We start from the raw sequence: 19934 nt of genomic DNA, 5'->3' as shown, positions 1-19934 counted from the left end.
GAGAAGGATATGCTTGAATTGAAGAATGAATTTCAAACTCTATTCTCTCTCTTAATTCTCTCTCTCGATTCTTCTTCTCCTTCCTCCCCATTTCTCTCTGTTTCAGTTCTAAATCTCCCTCCCTTTCTGCTTTCTCTTTCCTAAATCCCTCCAAATTCCTATCACAACCCTAGCCAAACCCTAGGGCTGTGACAATTGGTATCAGAGCAGTCATTCCTTGGCTATGGTTTTGGAAAATCAATAGTGTCCGATCAGATTTGAAGTAAGCAAGCCAGATTCGAAGCAGAGCATCGTTCCTCAATGGTTCTTCTCGTTGATTAATTTCCGACGGGAATTGATGGTTGCTGTCCAACGCAAGGATTGGTTACCGGACTCTAAAGGCGACCTCGGTTGTGGAAGAAAAGCGAAAGGTTCGACTATTGACGTCCGGAGCAGTAGGTTGATTCACTGCTATTATTTCCGAGTCGCTGCAGTCGCAATTTCGAATGTGAGGCAAATCAAAGTGACGCAACTTCAGCGGATTTGGAAGCCAAGTCGTAAGCTACTGTAACCATAGAATTCTCAATTCCGCATAATTTCGTTGGTTGCATCATAGTCGCGTGAGGAAGGCGAGCAGCCCAGACAATTCCAGTGGGGAAACTTCGGCGATCTGGCAGAATTCCATCGATATGGAAGTTTTGTTATCAGTGCATAAGATCCATATTGTGAAGGCGTGCGATTGAGGCTAGTCCAGATTCTTGAACGATTGATGATCAATGGCAACTGAGATCATAGGCGAACAATTGGCCGACTTGGAGTGTTGGACGGTGATTGGGTGCAGAATCAGGACTCAGCGGAATTGAAGATGTTGACGAACGACAGCGAATTTTAATAAGTCTTGCTCGGAATTGGCGTGCGAAGGAGAGGCCGACGGTGATACCGAGTTGAATTTGAAGTCCAAATCAGAGTAGCGCAGCAGGAATGGGAAGCTAAGGTACAAGCGATCATGGCTTGTAGTCTGGAAGAGTTGTTCAGCTTTTCTTGGAAGCAAGCAAAAGGTTGACACTCAGCCGCGAATTGCAATAAGTTTGTTCGAAGTGGATGGGCGAAGCAATATCGACAGATTTGGGAGCCAATTCATAGATTATTGCAGCCATCGATTCTCAATTCTAGAGAATTCCGTTGATTGCATCACAATTGATCAAAGGAGACGAACAACCCAGGTGATTCTGAATCGGAAGGTGTCACAGAGCGGGCGATTTGTAAGGGGTTGAGCTGAGCCAATTAGATCACAAGAAGTTGCAAAGTCCAGTGATCGTGGCGGCGAAACAAGCCAGGCGGCTTTGGCGATACTGAATTTCTGATAACCTTTTGTTTGAATTTGAAGGTGAAAAGGAGTGAATGAATCTCGAAGGCCAATCAGAAATGTGTTTCAACGACTCCTAGAGCAATTCCTTAGCCTTCGGTTTATTCTTCTGGTGCAATTCCAACAATTCCAAAGAATTAGGCATTGGAGACAGAGAAGCAACAAAGAAATTTCTGGGTAAATCTCGAAATTGATTCCGACGCAAGAGGAGATGTGTGTCGGCTGATAATTAAAGGTGACGTGGCCAAAGTGGTTCTGATCTATTTCGAAAGGAATCAAAGACTGTTTTCATAGCAGCGACGGAACCAGCAGACTTCAACTGCTGCAGTCGTGATTCAGGTTTTTATTTCCGCCATGACGAGCAAAGCCTACATGAGACCATGGGAGCCTAACTGGCAGCAGCAGGATGCTGCATTTTCAGCTGGAGGTAAACATTAGGGGAAGTTTGGCCAAGACCCTTATGCATGGGAAAAGAAGTTGGAGAAGGGGATTAGCCAATTGGACAAAGGAACAAGAAGTGTGGAACATGAATCGAGCAAGGAATTTGGCCGGATGCTACATGAACACTTGCAGAAGTTTGCAACGATACTTACTAAGAAGTATCATTATAGATTCCCTACAGAATTCTTTGAGAATTATCATGGAAGTTTTAACAAAGAAGAATTCCTTAAAATGGAGCAGCCGAAGGAGAGAGCAAGAAGTCGAGGAGCGGATTCACTACCTATTTCCAATGTGGAGTGGAAGAAGTGTACCAATTCATGTAGAATTACCAAGGAGGAATGCAACATTAGTGATGATATTGGTGGTGAATGGCATTATCCAAAGGGAATCTGTGATGAACAGATTAATAGGGCAGCAAAGGCAAGGGAACAATCTGAAATTGTTGAAAGAGAAGTTCATATAGAGGGAAATTCCAGCAAACACAAGGAAGGAGGAGTTGCTGATGTGGAGGAGAAAAATGTTGAGAGTGAGCTTCAAAAAAATTCCAATGAACAAGACGAAGATGTGGTCGAATTATCAACAAGGGCAGACGGTTTAATTGTTGGGGAACCTCAACACAATGATAGGAATTACAGCATTGAGGCATTAAAGCCTGGTTATTATGACTCTGTTGAACCTCCTTCCTTATCTTGTCAAAAGCTTGGTGTGAAAATGGATGGAAGAATAGGAACAAAAGACAAAAATTCAGTTGCTTCATCAGCCCTAGAGAAACCGAGGTCAGTGGAATTCCAGATGGTGAAGTTCTATAAACTTTCTGATTCAGGTAGCCCTCCTATTGGTGCCGCTACATCTCACTATGAGGAAGAGGAACCTTTTGAATCTCTTGAGGGAATTGAGGCACAAACTATTGGAAAACCTTCCCCTAATGGCGATGACTTACTGTTGGGGGTGACTGATGGGGTTGACTATGTGCCCCAATCCAAGGCTGAAGATGATACTAAAGATTTAGATTTTTTTGGCAGTGTGGAGAATTGGACTTGGGGAAAGATAGCTTCCCTCCAGGACTAGGAGATACTAAAGTTTTTGGAGGATACCCTTATTGTCATTCTGGAGGATCTATTAGTTTGATTTATGGGGAACATCCTCATGGGGAACAACCATCTCAAACTCTATTCATAAGAAATATAAACAAAAATGTTAAGGCCTCCAAGCTTCAGTCTACTATTCCATCAAGCACTCAGACTGAATCTGAAGTCATTGAGGTCAATCTGGTTGCCCCTATTGAAGTGCTGGTCCAAGTTATGCCCGTGACGATTCTTGGAATCCTAAGAACAAAGAAGAAGAAGCCTAGAAGAAGAAAGAGGGAAAAAGAGATTGAACAGAAAATGAAGGTGGGAGTTGGATGAAGATAGAGAAGTGGCTCAATGATAATAAGTTTCTTGGGGACAAGAAACCTTTCAAGGGGAGGGGATTGTCACGACCCAAGGCTAATTAGAAGGGCAATAATGTAATTAGTTACCTTAGTTGGTTAGGAGCTATTTTTGTTATTTTGTTACAACACATGGAACTGTTATTCTAGATAATTCTTTTAGTTGTAAAGCCTATAAATAGGCTATAGCATGTAGAGAAGGATATGCTTGAATTGAAGAATGAATTTCAAACTCTATTCTCTCTCTTAATTCTCTCTCTCGGTTCTTCTTCTCCTTCCTCCCCATTTCTCTCTGTTTCAGTTCTAAATCTCCCTCCCTTTCTACTTTCTCTTTCCTAAATCCCTCCAAATTCCTATCACAACCCTAGCCAAACCCTAGGGCTGTGACACATTCTTCAAGAGCTTCTACAAGCTCTTTTGAGTATAAGTATGGGTATATAATGTGCTTTTAATTCAAATGGTTGTTCTTACTTCTAAGTATATATCTCTTTGGTTCTCATGCAATTTGAGGATAAAGAAGAAACCTTTCTATCAAAGTGTAATATAAATTATGTTTATATATGTATATATCTTTGTGCTACACATGCATATGTAAGGTTGAAAATATGACCATTGTTGAAAAGAGAGTAAGTTATTATGGTGAGAGATTTTCTCTCTAGGGGTTTGGGGGTTCTTCTTAGCTCCGCCAACGAGTTTGGTTGGTGTTGTCACTATTGTGCCCCAATTGGTCTTCCTCGACTCTTGAGCTCATCTTCTCTGATCTTTCTTTTGGTCTCCCCTTTTCTACTTCCTATTATTTGATCAATTTGCCCTGAATCTCCCTTCTTCCTTTTCTTTGGATCTGTTCATTTTGCCCTTCCACCAAGGATCTATTTGATTTTCCCCCATCTTTCTTTTAGAAGGGTCCTCAACTTCTTTGTTCCTCCAAGCTTTCCATTGAAGAGAACAGATGGAGGTTTTGCTGAAGCTACAATAAGGTGAAACATTTTTCTTTATTTTGAAAATATTTTCTTCAAACTATATATCCTTCCTTTTCCTAAAGATAACAATGAACACATAACATCCTTCCATTGTTAACTCTGCATCTTATCTAATGACAAATAACCGTTCCTTAGTCAAAATCTACTTGTATTAATTCCCAAGGTATTTGCATTTGTTTTTGGCAACCCATTATCTCTCATAGACGAGACAAGAACGAACTCGAAACCACCAGCTCCGTTTTAAAACTGAGTTACTTTCCCAAATCACAAGGTTAAAGGAAGTTGTAAGGAATTCATTTTTCTACAGCTATGCTGGTAACACAGGTTTAGCGGAAATGTTACAGGACAGTGCTAGAATGAGAGAGACTATAACCTGCATGAAGTTTTTCTTTTTTAATTTTTTTCACAGCTAGCAATTACTCTAATTTGTATTATGAGTTCAGGCTGGTGGCTTAGCAGTAGGTAATGCTTAAATTTACCTTAGCATATCCATAGCACAACAAGGTGCTGTGCCGGAGCCATTCATAGCAGCACATCCAGTTTGGTCAAGTACTGGATGTATGGAACGGGCAAGAGAGCAATTGACACTTTGAGACTGCAGTTTCAGCAGTGGAAGACTTGACCAAAATGGCTTGTATTGGTGCATTGTTTTATATCTCACAGTATTGGCAGCAACACCTATGTCATAAAGGAAGAGAAATACCACAGAATGTTTCTGCAAGCAATCTAGCAAGTTTACCAGATTCAAATGTGAATTCTCTCATGAAACTGCTGTTATTATGATCAACCATCCTAAACTTGTTGAAATTTTCATAGACAAGGTATCATTCTTCTTTATTTACATAAGTTTGTAACTGGGTGGCCTCTAAAAATAGCTAGTTGGCCTAACTCTAATCTTCCTCTGGTAGTTCCAATACACTGCAGTTTTTGCTGGAAACATTGCAAGAGCTATCACTCATGAAGCCCTAACACGTGAAGTTTCAGGAAACTATGATGGAGCCTTACAAGTGGAATGTGTGTGTGTCTGTGTATAGAGAGAGAGATAGGATGACAAAATGACAAGGAGAATTGTTTTTAATTCTAGCTAACTTCTTCTGTAGTGTTCTTCAGCACCTTCTCCAGGCTCTTCCATGGACAAGAAATCCATGTATTCAGATGGATTTTGTAATCTTATTTTATAGATTAGTTACTTTGGTTTGTTAACCATTAAAAGTAGTAGTAGTGAGTGCATTGCTACTCTTTTTAACATTCAACTCTTGTTTTTCTTCTTCGTAATTCTGCCCTTAAATCTCCATATATAAATAAACTCACCATCACTTCCCTTGGTAGCCATCAATTATCATGATATGGTTTCCCATGACTTCTAATTGCTACCAGAATCAGGTTCCAATAGCATTGAGTGGCTAGAATAGCACTTATGACCAGTTAAGTTCCCAACAATTAACAAAATTTCAAGAACTTAAGGGACATGTTTCGAATGCATCCTACTTCACCCAAGTGTTAAGTCTAGTTATGGCTATGTCAAATTATAACAGTCAAGAAAAACCATGAACTGATTGCTTGATTAATTACAACCACCATCCATGTACTCTTCTTAATTCCCCCCACATCACATAAATAAATGAAAAAGAACCAAATTCATTGGCATATTAAAATCTTACCAGGGGAAATTTCTTAACATCATGCAGCAATATTACAAGGAGAGGAGGCCAGTTCATACCTTAAGCTTCTGAATTAACACGAAGAGTTATACATACCCCTGTATTAACATCTTGTGTCTACAAAATAGTTAAAGAAACAACAAATAATTTAGAAAAAGTAGATAAATTTTGAAAAAAAAAAAATGAGAAACCTAAACAGAAAAGAATGTCCTCAGTATCATGTGGCTGCTTTACGGAATGGAACAGAAGATTTTTTTTTCCCCAGACACGCAAGTTTTTGTCATGAAACTTAAATTCCCCTCTTGGTTGAGTTTGAGGCATGATGTACCAATTTACCAAAGACTTCTGTTGTCTTGTAGTCTCTTGAGTAATTAGATGCATACAGTTGACATTTTTTGTTTGGGTATTGATCTTTTTATACATGGTTTGCAGCCCCTTGGTGCCTTTGTTTACAGATCAAGAGAAAACGGGAAACAATTCAACACATAAGAGATCAGGAAGCAAATTCTTAGTCGCCAAATTTTTCCAGTTGAGCAGCAACCCTTCTCCTTCAAGTTTCATCCAAACTACTTACTTATCCACAACACAGAGTACTCCAACACAGCACATCACAAGATGGTGTCTCCATTTCATGAGGATTTCTAACATTAAAACTTGGGGTTGGGATCATTCCTGATTATTAAAAGCTTCCATTCCCAAATTCGAATTACTCCTAGGGATCCAAGTGCCCATCTCAATATCTGGTTCTCCGGAAGCCTGATCTTTGGCGTTAGCAACAATGGAATCCTTAAACAGATTAATATAAGCTTAAGCATGTGAGACACTTAGTTGAGAAGGGGAGCATTAGTCAAATAAAATTATTCGGGGAGGGAGATGGAGGGGCAAGGGGAGCAGAAGGGGGACTGGAGGGCACGTCTCATGCCACATTGCAGGCCCTAGACCTAGAGCACTAAAATCATGGACATTTAAACTACCATAAATATTATACGAGGGCCCTAGAGAGTGTAGCTACACAAATCAATTATATGTCCAAAGAGAACAAACTGGGAAAACATCTGTTGACTTGGTGGCTCATTTGTGAAAGAGGAAAGAAGAATGTCAAAAGGTGTAGCCTTTTTTTGAAATAAGGAGCAGCCATTGTTGACATGGATGCGTTGAGGAGGCCTATAAATCGGCCTCCCCAACTCATTTGTTATCATCCCAAAATTGTATTCTCCTCTCTCTCATTTGTATTTATCTCTTTGAAAATTAGTGAAGTATTTTTTATGGTGTCTGAGGACATAGGAAAAATTGGCCGAACCTCGTTAAATTCTGGTGTTCTATTTGTTGCTATATTCAATAGTTTTGTTGGCTATATTTGTAGTAGTGTTAGTGATATATTGTGCTATTAAGTGCATGTCTAGGAATTAGTGGGATCGCTTGTGACCCCCCAGTCTTTTTAGAGATTTTTCCTAATACAATTTTTGGTACAATTGTACACACACTATTCACCTATACGGGTACTGTTTATCTATATAGTACTATTCACAGTGAAGTTGAATTTGGGAAAAATAACCTGATTTTCCCAACATCTTATATCTCTGATTATTTCTGACTGACCTCCAAGTCAGGGAAAATAGCATTCCCATAAAACCAATTGCATTCCCTTACATTCAAACATATTACAACTCATCTCCTGTCCTTCACAGGTGAGAAAAATCAAGGAACAATAAGCAGATAACATAAGACTCCAACTATTTGGAAAGCCTAAAAAAAAAAGTCAGAGAGACTCAAAATATTTCAACTTAAAGAATTCGATAAAACTAAATGGGGTACTGATGATCACTCTTCCCAATCACAAAAAACAGATAACATAAGATTCAGAAACCAATTTTCTTTCAAAATGCCCTTTATTTACACATGGGTATTCTCTAAAGGTGCTCGAATGGCAAAATATCACCAACACACTGATCAATAAATAGCGAGAAACAATTACCGACCTTCAAATCACCCAATTAAAACTGAGTATTACATAATCTGAACCGAACAAGCAAGTTCACTTCTCAAGCCCTCTATTTGATTACGTTGCTAATCAATCAATAAAATCAGATGTCAATACAAGAGGCACAAACAATAACTGTTTCAATAAACAAGACAAGATAGGAATCAAGCTGTCAGTAGATAGTTCATCCTGATGGAGCTAATAAAAAGTTTAAGAATGGGAGAAAGAGAGAAGGCGATGGTGATGCTGTTCGGAGAAATGCGAGCTCACGAACAAATTTGGTTATGCAGTTTTTGTGTAGGCGTGTGATATATACATACACGTAAAGGACTGGCAAATAGGCAACGGACAGCAAAACCCACCCAACTCTATACCAAAAATAATATATTTGCCCCCGGGGCGGTCAGGGCGACTCCAACATATGGGTATTCTGCCCTGATACGTGGGTGTGACTGAAATCGAAACTTGGTCTCTGAATTCTTAATTTACTCCTCCATCGTATTCGTATTGTGGGGCTGGTTTGTGGGGTCACTTATGATGAGGTGTAATTAAAAAATAATAATAATATTTAGTAACTTATAGGCATAATTCAACAATAAAATACAAGGAGAGTAATAAGAGTATCGGAAGTTCAAATCTCTTTGACAATTTGAAATGTAGCATTTAATGAAGGCCACATTTAGTATTGAAAGGCAAGTTATCCTTGTGAAGGCAGGGTCTAAGTGCGCCCTATCATCTGTATGGGAGTTTCGTCTGCATGTCGTAAAAGGAGTGCAATTTTGTTCACCCCCGTTAAAGGGGGTGAACAAAATCGCACTATCGTAAAAGAGGGTTTATGGAAAGGGCAGTTGCTTCCCAAATGTACACATAAAGTGTGTTCGTATTTGAATTTATCCAAAACGTGCATTAAAGGAAAGATCATTCGTCCCTAAAGATTAATCGAGCGAAACTCAAAAATTTTATAATAATAATAATAATAATTAGTAAATTAATTGACTCCACGCTTTTTAATTAAAAATATTTAGTAATTTAATTGACTTTAAATTAACAATATTCTTAAATTTTATTATGAAAATTAATTATACGCCCATTATTATATTTTCACCAAATTAGTTTTTAAATTTTCTCCAAATGACACATCTTAAAATTCAAAAAAAAAAGTATCACATAGTATTTAATAGATTTAAGAGTATTAAATAATACTATTACATAGTTAAAAAATATATACAACAATAATAAAACAAATTTATGATAAATGTAAATAAAGCTTGAGATCAAATATTTAAATTACAAATCAGAAATTAAGTAAAAGTATCCATATTTTAACAAAATGATAAATGGTATTCAAATAATAGATATCAATTCTTTTTAAATATTTCAAATTATTATTATATCTTTTAATACTTAAAAATAAAATCAAAACAAAGAGATAAAAATAAAAAAAAATTGACCACTTTGGCCAACTCATCGATTTGACCATAGTTCTTGCAAAGAAAGAAAAAGCTAATTTTTTACAAGAATCAAACCGAATTTTTAACTAATTCTAGTTCAACTAATTCGATTCAATTCCCATAACTTACATCTAAAAATTGTATTAACGAGAATGTTTACAATATCCGTAGTCGACAAAATACTACTAATTAGCAAATTATACAATTGTGATGAGATCAAGAACATGGAAATTGAAGTCGAGCCACAGTGAAATTTGGTGTTGATAATAAGTTTTCTCTTGATTTACATGGCGTCTGTGATCCGATCTTTAACACATGTGCTGCAATGTTTAGGCTAACAACGAAAATCAAGGGCATTAAATTATATTGCACAAACCCGAAATCATCAAAATATGTATTGGCAATACTGCTTCATTAATAGAAGTCTGCAAGCTCACTCAAGCCTTGAACACAAAACCCACGGAAAAGCACATAGCAAACCCACTATAGCAGAGGCATGTCCAAGATTATGCAAAATTATAAGATCCCACAAAGAAATATACGCAAGTACATGCATATATATATATATCCAGGTATTATATATATCCAGTTCCTGAACCTCCCATTGCATTCTTGATCCTATAAACAGTGCCACGGACAATGGCGTTGACAGCAGTAATTGAGTCAATACGAAGTCTTGCAGTTGGATCAGAATCAACCAAGATCTGAAATTGTGCTGTCACTAGAGATCCACCAGATTGACTAGTTTCAACATGCCTGCCGGCATTTCGAATAGGCCGCCCATCCGGAACTATAGCAAATCCAGACGGAAGAACTTTGACATGGCTCGAGTCTACACCATCTAGCACCGTCAACATCGCAACAACCTCCACCGGTGCATAGACAAGGAAGCATCCCGTAGGACTAATCCAAGTCTCCTGAAGTACAAGCATGTTCTTGTAGGTGCCGTCAGCAGACTAACACAATTTTCCCAACAAAAAAAAAAAAGAGGAGATAAGTTTAGTGTCCGAATTACATAAGTTTAGCAAAACTAAAGAAAAAAGTTCAGCACTTACAATTACTAGAAACAAGGACACTCGGTCGCCAGTTTCTCGACCACTAGCAACATGTGCTATTTCCTCAACCCCCCCACCGCAAGAGAGGACATCCCACTGTATTTATTTTTTCATGAGCAAGGATGTTATAAATAGATAAGGAGAAGACGATCCAGGCACTGAAATACTTGGAAGGAATATCAAGCCACAAAAGACTACAGAAACTCAGAACCTCAGAGCATCAAAGACAACTGAAGCAATAACTATAGATAAAACAGCTACAGCCAACCACAAAAACATAATTCTCTATCAGCACCAAAGAAGGGTCTCCTATAAAATGCACGCGATTTGTGGGGATTGCTGGTCCTTCTGCTGCCAGACTACCGGTATTGTTGTCTTGGAGAAAACAACTAAAACCTATTTCTCTTTTTAACAGAAAAGCTCTCTTTGACTAGAACAAAATGATGTTCTTTTTTCTGTTTTTTCCTTTTGCTTAAGAAAATAGTTTTCCTCATATTATATACTCTCAAACTTACAAGCACAAGAAAGATAATAATTTAACGCAAGCCATGACACCAATTTGACATGGAAATTTCACTTGACTTACTGAATTGATCATAAACGTATTTACGAATTTGCACCTGTTGATAAAAAAGTTAGGCATTTTACAGTTTCAAGTACCTGAGTTCGAGTGTCCAGGCTACGAAGGAAATCAAACACTCTCTTGGGGCCAAATGGAAGCCGGAATGAAATTGCAGCATTAAGCACAATCCCCAAAGGGCTACCGAAATCTGCTACTGTCTTCCTGATCATTATCCTAACTTCATCATCTCCCCTTCCGCATAATGCTGTCCAAGTCTGACCATTGGAGACACTCAGGCCACCACAAAAGCCTGCCACTATCCTCTCAGCTAAATTCAGCATGCTTCTTCTTCCTTCTGTATGCAAGAAGGCATCAGGCTTTTAGTTGTTGATCAATTTGAAGAATTCTTATATATGAGACAGAAATAGGGAGAGAATTTGAATTACCCATGATTTTAGGATCAGTGGTAGGAAGACATGGTGCCATGACATTTGCCAAGCGCTCACATTGCCTATCCAGAATGGAGATCCAACATTTCGCCCCAAATGCAAGGCCAGATTTGACAAATGCCTTGTACATGTAGTGAACGCCTCTATCATCCACATCAACATGCTCCACCCATGTAACCTGCAACAGAATTTGAATTACTAGTTAACTAGTGCAATGCATTTTTTGTTGACTTGCTTTGATGACAATGTACTCGAATTCTAGTTACACCTTTGAACATCCATTAGGCATCTCGTGAATCAAGCATCCAGAAGGCCTCCTTATGCACCTCCCTAAGGGCGAAGGGCACAAACTATCCAAGGAAACATCGACAACTGCCCAACTCCCATCTTCATAGCACCTACAATACCTAGCAAAGTAGGCCTCCCGAGTCGGAACAAGGTGTGATGGTGCTCGGAATTCAGCAGTCAACTGTAAAATCAATGTTGATGAGCATTCATTGATCAAATAAAATCAAACACAAACGATACTGTACTCAAGTGTTTTATACTACTTCATTCCAAAATTCATCACATGACTAAAGATCACATGCAATACTTTCATAGTGTTGTATTACAAAGCATATAATTAATGAAAATTGAAACATCTTGATAATGGAAAACAAAATATAAATTCTCTCTCTCTCTCTATACACACACAAGCACACACATTACCACTTGTAAGGCTCCATCATAGTTTCCTGCAACTCCAGGTGTCAGGACTTCATGGGTGCTAGCCCTTGCCACAATTCCAGCAAAAACTGCAGCCCATAGACGCTACCATAGAGCAAGGTTAGAGTTAAGCCAACTAGATAGTTATAGAGGCTAGCTAGTTACAAACTTATACAGATATATGATGGATACCGTGTTCATGAGAATTTCAACAAGTTTATGAGGGTTGATCCTAATAACAGCAGTTTCACGGGAGGATTCACATTCGAATCCGGTAAGCATTGGCCTCATTGCTCGTAGAAACATTCTTTGGTATTCCTCTTCCCTTATGGTATAGGTGTCGCTACCAGTATTGCCAACGATCCACAGTGGTGCGCCAATACAAGCCATTTTAGTCAGCTCTTCCATGGCTGAAAGTGCAGTTTGGCGTATCAATTGCTTTCTCGCCTTTTCCATAAGTTCGATATCTGGCCAAACTGGCAATGCTGTCATGATAGCAATGGTCCAGTAGCTTGTTGCTCTGTGAATCTGCTAAGGTCAAATGAAGCATTGCCTGAGGCTAAACCATCGGCCTCAACAAATAATTCAAATTACAGTATTCATTAGTAGAGATCCTCTAACATTTTGGCTAACCATGCTTTCATTTATTCATTTATTTATTTTGATCAATCGGCTAAACCTGTTGGCCCCACATATAAATTCCTTTAACCTTGTGATTTGGGAAAACAAGTCTTCAATTTGAAAATGGATGCAATTGTCATACCTATGATATTACAACGGTGCTAAAAACAGATAGAAATGGCATGAGAATTATTGTAAGCTGATTTTTAGTAAGGAAGTTTATCTCTAATCAGACAAGATGCAAAGTTTACAAGGGAAGGACATCATATGTTCATTTCATATTTGGGAAAAGGAAAGATATATGGTTTGAGGAAATATATAAAGAAAATTTTTTGGTTGATTCCTTTACACAAAAAAAATAAATAAAAAATTATTGATTCAGCCTCATGGATGCAGCTTCAGCAAAACCCCCATCAGCTCTCTTCAATGGAAGCTTGGAGAAGATCTGCTGTAAGGAAGTTAAGGAGACTTCTTAGAGAAGCTGGAACAGGGGCAAATTGAACAGATGCTCACCAAAAGGGGGCAAAATGAACAGATCCAAGGGACGGGAAGAGGGAGATCCAGGGCAGAAGGAGCAAGTTGACCAGATATGAGGAAGGGGAAGAGGCGACACCAAAAGAAAGATCAAAGGAGAAGAGCTCAAGAGCCAAAGAAAACCAATTGGCACATGGTGGCAACACCAACTGGAGTGTGGAGGCAGTGAAGTCAGGTGTACACGCAACTCCAAGAAAAAACCCCAAACCCTCATCCTCTTGGCTTACTCTCTTTTCAGAAACCGTCATATTTTCACCTTACATATTTGTAGTACAAATATATATACACACACAAAAGTGACAAAACTGATTCATCCTTTAACAAAAAAGTTTTCCCAGTCTCCTCCCCCCTACCAAATTACATGAGAAGCAAAGAGATATATCTTAAGAATAACCATTTGAACTAAAAGCACCATACAACCATAATTATACTCCATGAAAGAGCATGGAGAAGCTCTTGAAGAATGCTATAGTGAAGGAGATAACTAGATCTGTTGGAGACTCCCTCTGGCCATTGGTATTGAGAATGACTCTTACATGAGAAAGTGGGGGTTAATGGTAGAGAGGAGCTTTAGATAGAACCATAGGTGGAGAGTAGATGTTTGAAAGTTGATAAAAAATAATTAGGTCACATTTGGTAGGATGAAATGGTATTGGAGGGAATGGAATGGTTTCCATTGTTATGTTTGATACACAACAATTTTTATGGATCGGAATGAAAAAAATAACCAATTGATGAAAATACCCTTACACTAAAAAAAATGATAAATCTTAGTTTTATTTTGCTGGCTGTGAATAAAATAATACTTTTAATGCTATTTATTTCAAAAAATTTACTTAATCATTGAATATAACTTATAAGAAAAACTATTTTTGTTTTGAAGGGCTTAAAAAACACTAATAATAATTTAATATAATTTTACATAGTTGAATAATAATTCATTGAACAACAAATACATTGAACAAAAACAATATGACAAAATTTAAAATATTTCCAATGAAGTAGTTGAAGTCATCACATTGAACGACAAATATATGATAAAGTTGACACCAACAAGGGTTGCTATGAAGATCCTCTCCAACTAGGAGCTAATTCAAACAACAAAGGGCCATCCCAACCTGAATTGCATGTACAAATGTCAATTATTCCAGAGGAGGTTCAAAACATGTCAATTACAGAAAACCCTAACTGCATGTACAAATGCAAGTATACATGTCATTCAACATAGCATTTATTCCAAAAAAGAAAAAAAGAAAAGAAAACATATATGTAGCAGATAAAATAAGAAATCACCCACCCCAAATAAGGAAAAATAACTTAATTACATAAAATTTTAAGGCAGCAACGGCTGATGACAGAGTAGGATGAGTGTGGGCACTGGAGGAGGTTTAGTGTAGAGTAGAAGGCGGTGAGTTAGGGCGATGGAGGACTGTTAAGAAAAATGATGGATGGCGATGATGGCTTAGCAAGAGGGATGGGGCATCGGTGGCGGAGGGGGGGGGGGGGGGGGGCATGGTGGTGGGTGAAGGAGGAGAATGAGGTCCACAGTGGTTGTTATCGAGGGTCCAACAGCAATGATGAAGGAGGCTACAGGCAGCAACGGTGAAGGAGGGTACATGTGGCATTGAAGAAGGTTGGTAAGGCAAAAACGATGATACAGAATATGTCCATCTGAAAACATAAACGAGGAGACAGAGGAAGAAGATGGAAGAGGAAGGCTTACCTCACAGTAGTTCACGATGACGGACGGAAGTTCACGACAACAATGGTGGCAACTTTAGGGAAGGAGTGTGCAGAGGATTGGGGTAGATCAAGAAGAAGTGGCAAGCCCTAGTTTTCATGGAATTTGGTAATTTCATATACAAAATGAGGGTAAAATAGTAAAATGCGATGTTTTTCTATGGAATAGATCTCCATTACATCCACTTTGTGAAGGAATTCCCATTCTTCCATATGAGCAAATGGGAATTGGGAATTCCCATTCTTCCATATGAGAAAATGGGAATTCCCAAGGGAATTGGGAATTCCGTTCCCTAGAACCAACCAAACAAGTTTTTGGCAGATTCCAATTCCCATTCCATCAACTCCAGTTCCATCCAACTAAACGTGACCTAAGAAAGCTGGAATGGAAAACAATGGCTAGAATCCATCAAAGATAACAATGGGTAGAAAAAGTATTTGACAAAAAAAATTGAAAAAAAAAAAAAAAAAACTAGCAGGAAGCATTTAAATCAAGATGACTATCACTTTCTATAACAGACAGAAGCTTTATTGCTTCTTGATAGGAAGGCGGAATATAGCATTTAAATATATACTGAAATATAAGACATTAAGTTGTGAATATGATTGATTATCATAACCCAATTTGTTAAACATTACTTTAAGGGAGTTGTTCGGAAAATGATGTTCCAATTATCGGAACAGAATTGACTATTATGAAAGATGCAACAATTCAATCAAACGTTATCCAAGCAACATAAAAAGCTACTAAGAAGAAGAGGATACCTTATTTATATGATTATAGAAAAGTAAACTATATAGAATTAACCACGTTTTCATTATTGAAAATTGTCATATTTGACTTGCATAGGAATATATAGGTGATGCTAAAAATCACCAAAATTAAGCCTTGACCTGGTCAATGGTCGAACAAGAAGAGGTTGAAGATTGTCAACCTCATTTGCTGGCTGAAATCACCAAAAGAATAGCCTAGGGAAAATGGTTGTCAAAAGGCACAAGGCACAATGAGTCACAATGGTGCAAGGCATGAGGTGTAGGCACAAGCCTCTTGGAAGTGAGGTGAATATTTATTCAAAATTTGTATAAAAATATTTATACATCATTGTTTTCGATATATACCTATATTACTCTAATTACAAATAACCAACACTATATTACTATAATAACAACCAATATTAATTTAATTCAAACCTAAATGTTACAAAAACCAAATAAGAAATTAGAAGAAAAAAATATAAAATTGCTTTATTGTTAATAAAATCAACATAAAAAATTCATTGAAGTTCTCAGAACAAAAAAAAAAAAATTCAAAGAAGCGGACAACAGAATAAAAGAAAATCCAAGAAAAAGAAAGACACAAACACAATAAAGCTACATGAGAAGGCTCCTCATATCTGGTCACCTTGCCCTTCCTGTGGATCTCCCCTCTTCCACTCCTTTGGATCTGTTCATTTTGCCCCCTGTTTTGGTTTCTCCGAGAGGCTTCTCGCCTTCTTCACAGCATATCTCCTCCAAGCATCCATTGAAGAGAACTTAAGGAGATTTGCTTAAGCTACATGAGGGTGAAACATTTTTCTTTATTTTGCACAGTTTTTCCTCAAACTATATATCCTGCATTTTCCTAAATATAACAATGAACATTTAATGCCTTTGCTTTGTTAACTCTGGATCTTGTCTGATTAGAAATAACTTTACCTTCGTCAAAATCTACTTGTAACAATTCACATGCTATTTCCATTTGTTTTTGGCAATCCTTTAAATCATTCACGGACTTGGAACCATCAGCCCATTTTAAAACTGAGCAGTTGCTTTCCCAAATCACAAGGTTAAAGGAAGTTGTAAGGAATTTATGTTGCCACATCTATGCTGGACCAAAAGGTTTAGCAGAAATGTTACAAGATAATGCTAGAATGAGAGAGATTATACCCTGCTTGATCTTTTTTCTTTTTTTTTCTTGTATTTGTTTCAAAGCTAACAAATACTCTAATTCATAATATGAGTTTAGGCTGGTAGTTTAAACTCAGGTAATGCTTCAATTTGCTGCAGCAGATCCATAGCACAACGAGGTACTAGACAACAACTATTCATAGCAGCAAAACCAGTTTGGCCAGGTACTGGACATATGGAACATGCAAGAAAGTAATTGATACTTCTGACTACAGTTTCTGCAATAAAAGAGCTAACCAAAATGACCTGCATTGGCGCACCGCTACGGATCGATGACAACACTAGCAGCAACACCTATGTCATAAAGGAAGAAGAATATCACAGAATGTTTCCACAAGCAATATAATCAATGCTTACCAGATTCAAATGCAAATCCCCTCATAAAACTACTGTTATTATGATCAACCCTCCTAAACTTGTTGAAATCCTCATGGACAAGGTATCATTATTATTTATTTACATAAGTTTGCAACTGGTGGCCTCTATAAATAACTAGTTAGCCTAACTTTAATCTTCCTCTATGGTACCTCCAATGAGCTGCAGTTTTTGCTGGAATTGTGGCAAGAGCTATCACTCATGAAGCCCTAACACCTAGAGTTGCATGAAACTATGATGGAGCCTTACAAGTGGTAATATGTGTGTGTGTGGAGAGAGAGAGAGAGAGATATCCTTAGAGGTCAACTGCTTCCTTTTATCATTTGAACTACTTTTAGACATGGGTCTTCTTGCAGAAGCATGGATATAGGTTATGACCATATTGATTCCAATGGCTTAAGTCTTTAATTTTTTATTCGTGAACCTTCCCTTTCCATTTATTTCAATTCTAAGCTTTCTTTGGAAAAACCAGTAGGTACATAAACATACAACTCAGATGAGTTGCAGCCTAGCATGTCGAGTAGCTAGCAGTAAAACTCACTGAATCCAGCCCAAGCTGCCAAGGCTGTGTCTGAATGACCAGAGAAAACCAAATCGACAAAAACTCCAGAGATCTAGTTGTTATGAAGGACAATCCAGGAGAAGCTGCTATACAGCACATTCAATATCAGATTCAAGAAATGGAAGTGTAAGGTTCCTCTTCTCTTTTGGTCTGAAATTTGAAGAGAAGCTTGCTTGGGTTCATCTTGAGACTGCCTTTTCAGATAAATTAATAAATTTTGTTTTTGTTGTAGTTTTTTCAAGGACTTTCCACATCTGGATTGCAAGCAAAGGAGAGAATTGGGCAGCAGATTAGGGTTAAAGAAGATCAAGTTTTGGGTTCAAAACAAGCAAAGCCAACTGAGAGTGAACTGTTTTTCTTTGTTTGATTAGAAATAACTTTTTCTTAGTCAAAATCTAATTTATGTTGCTGCAGTCATGGAGGGCCAACAGTTTAGTGGAAATGTTGGAGGTTGGTGCTAGAATGAGAGAAGAGCTATATATTGAAAATAACCTGCTACATACTCTTCTTTTTTTTTTTTTTCCATTAACAAATTCTGTAATTTGAATTTTTGTTCAGGCTGGTGGTTTAACAAATTCTGAACCTCAATTGAACACAAAATTGTCTCACACAATTATTTCTGCAGTATGGACAATTGAAAATATCAAATTCAAGTTTATTAAGGTCTGATAGACATTGAAAGTCTTATTCCTTATTCATGCTACTCTAAAACTAGAAGACATAATGCCTCAAGAAAGAGAATGAAAGATCCACTGATACAATCATACAGAACCTAAGGCTCCAAATGAGCTGAGCTGAGCTCATAAAAGCTCAGGCTTGTTTGTTAAGAATTTTATTGGGCTCGAGCTCTAGCCCGAGTTTGAGTCTGGCTCAAAAATAAGGCTTCAGCTTGTTTGTCTAAAAGCTTGTTGAGCTCAAGCCTAGGCTAGAGCTCAATTCATTTATATTAAATAAGCTTTAAACAAGCTTCAAACGAGTTTTAAGAGAGCTTCATACAAGCCATTTTATAAGTTTTAAATTTAAAAGCCATTATAAGATTCATTCTAGACTTGTTTATGTAGAAGACATAGAATTATTGCATTCCAATATATTTTTAAATCTTGAATAATATAAATAATATAGCAACAAAAAAATCCTCAATTATAAAAAACACCACGTTATTTCAAAATACACTTCATATAAACCTATAAATGAGGTTATAAGTGGGCCTATAAATAAGCTTACAAACGAGCCACGAATGAGCTTGTTCATGAGCCCAAAAGAGTCAAGCACATTAAAGCTCAAGCTCAGCTAATTTACTAAATGAGCTTAAAAATCAAGCTCAAGCTTGTTTATGTAATTAAATAAATGAGCTTGAACAAGCCCTAACCAAGTTGAGCTTTGAATTGTTCATAAGCAGCTCTAATCACTTGCAGCCCTAATAGAACCCAAAAGGACAAGGAAAAAGGTATCCACCCATCTTCTAATTCCTGACTCCAGTGATAGCCTGCTCTCTCACTTCCTTTCTCTCTCTTTTAATTTTTTCCCCCACCCAAAATAAATTAAAAAGTGATAAAATTAGGTAGATTGAATGAATTCTACCTCATTGATTTCAGATTATTCCTTGAGTATAAATACACAAGTCTCCTAGCTCATTACTAATTCAACTTCAACTCTTAACTCCTAAAATATCTCCTAACTTATAGCTCTTAGATAACTCCTAATTTATAACTCTAGATTATAACATAAGCAAATTAAATAATCAAACTTAAACAGATAATTAACTACAAATAGAAACAGATTATTATCAATAAGAGATAAGAAGATATGGATGAGATTATTTGGTATCTCTCGGTTTTATTCTATAGCACTAGCCAGCCCTAGCTTTATCTTCTTCCACCAACACCCCCTCTCAAGCTGAGAAATATATATCAAATATTCCCAGCTTTCTTCGAATTGATTCAAAACTCTGTTTCTACATTGCTTTAGTCAGAATATCAGCATGCTGATCGGTAGTGGGTATATAGGTTAACTTGATTTCTCTTTCTTCCATTTCCTATTTCACGAAGTATCGATCAATTCGGACGTGTTTCATTCTATCATGTTGAACAGGG

At 37.4% G+C, this 19934-nt stretch overlaps 1 protein-coding gene across 2 annotated transcripts; it reads right to left on the bottom strand.

The window, feature by feature from the left end:
- Positions 1-9746: 9746 nt before the first annotated feature.
- On the bottom strand, positions 9747-19934 carry LOC127792460 (homeobox-leucine zipper protein ROC2-like). 2 transcript variants are annotated; one of them, XM_052322947.1, is made up of 8 exons: positions 17142-19934; positions 12255-12590; positions 12066-12167; positions 11623-11823; positions 11352-11532; positions 11004-11260; positions 10344-10439; positions 9747-10244 (listed from the first exon to the last, which is right to left on the bottom strand). In XM_052322947.1, the coding sequence occupies exons 1-8, from the start codon at positions 17154-17156 to the stop codon at positions 9864-9866; spliced, it is 1569 nt and encodes a 522-aa protein (XP_052178907.1). In that variant the 5' UTR covers positions 17157-19934; the 3' UTR covers positions 9747-9863. The 2 variants fall into 2 exon arrangements, with proteins under 2 accessions (XP_052178907.1, XP_052178908.1); XM_052322948.1 differs by having other exon boundaries at positions 17151-19934.

Source organism: Diospyros lotus, chromosome 15 (assembly GCF_014633365.1).
Source record: "Diospyros lotus cultivar Yz01 chromosome 15, ASM1463336v1, whole genome shotgun sequence".
In the NCBI taxonomy this organism is placed as follows: domain Eukaryota; kingdom Viridiplantae; phylum Streptophyta; class Magnoliopsida; order Ericales; family Ebenaceae; genus Diospyros; species Diospyros lotus.
This window is presented reverse-complemented; position numbering and strand designations above follow the sequence as displayed.

Bases quoted from the DNA above. Each gene is read 5' to 3' on its own strand.
- LOC127792460 (XM_052322947.1), bottom strand. The intron at 11,824-12,065 runs GTAATGTGTGTG...TTGATTTTACAG, and splicing joins ATGATGGAGCCTTACAAGTG to TTGACTGCTGAATTCCGAGC. The intron at 10,245-10,343 runs GTAAGTGCTGAA...AAATTGTGTTAG, and splicing joins TGTCCTTGTTTCTAGTAATT to TCTGCTGACGGCACCTACAA.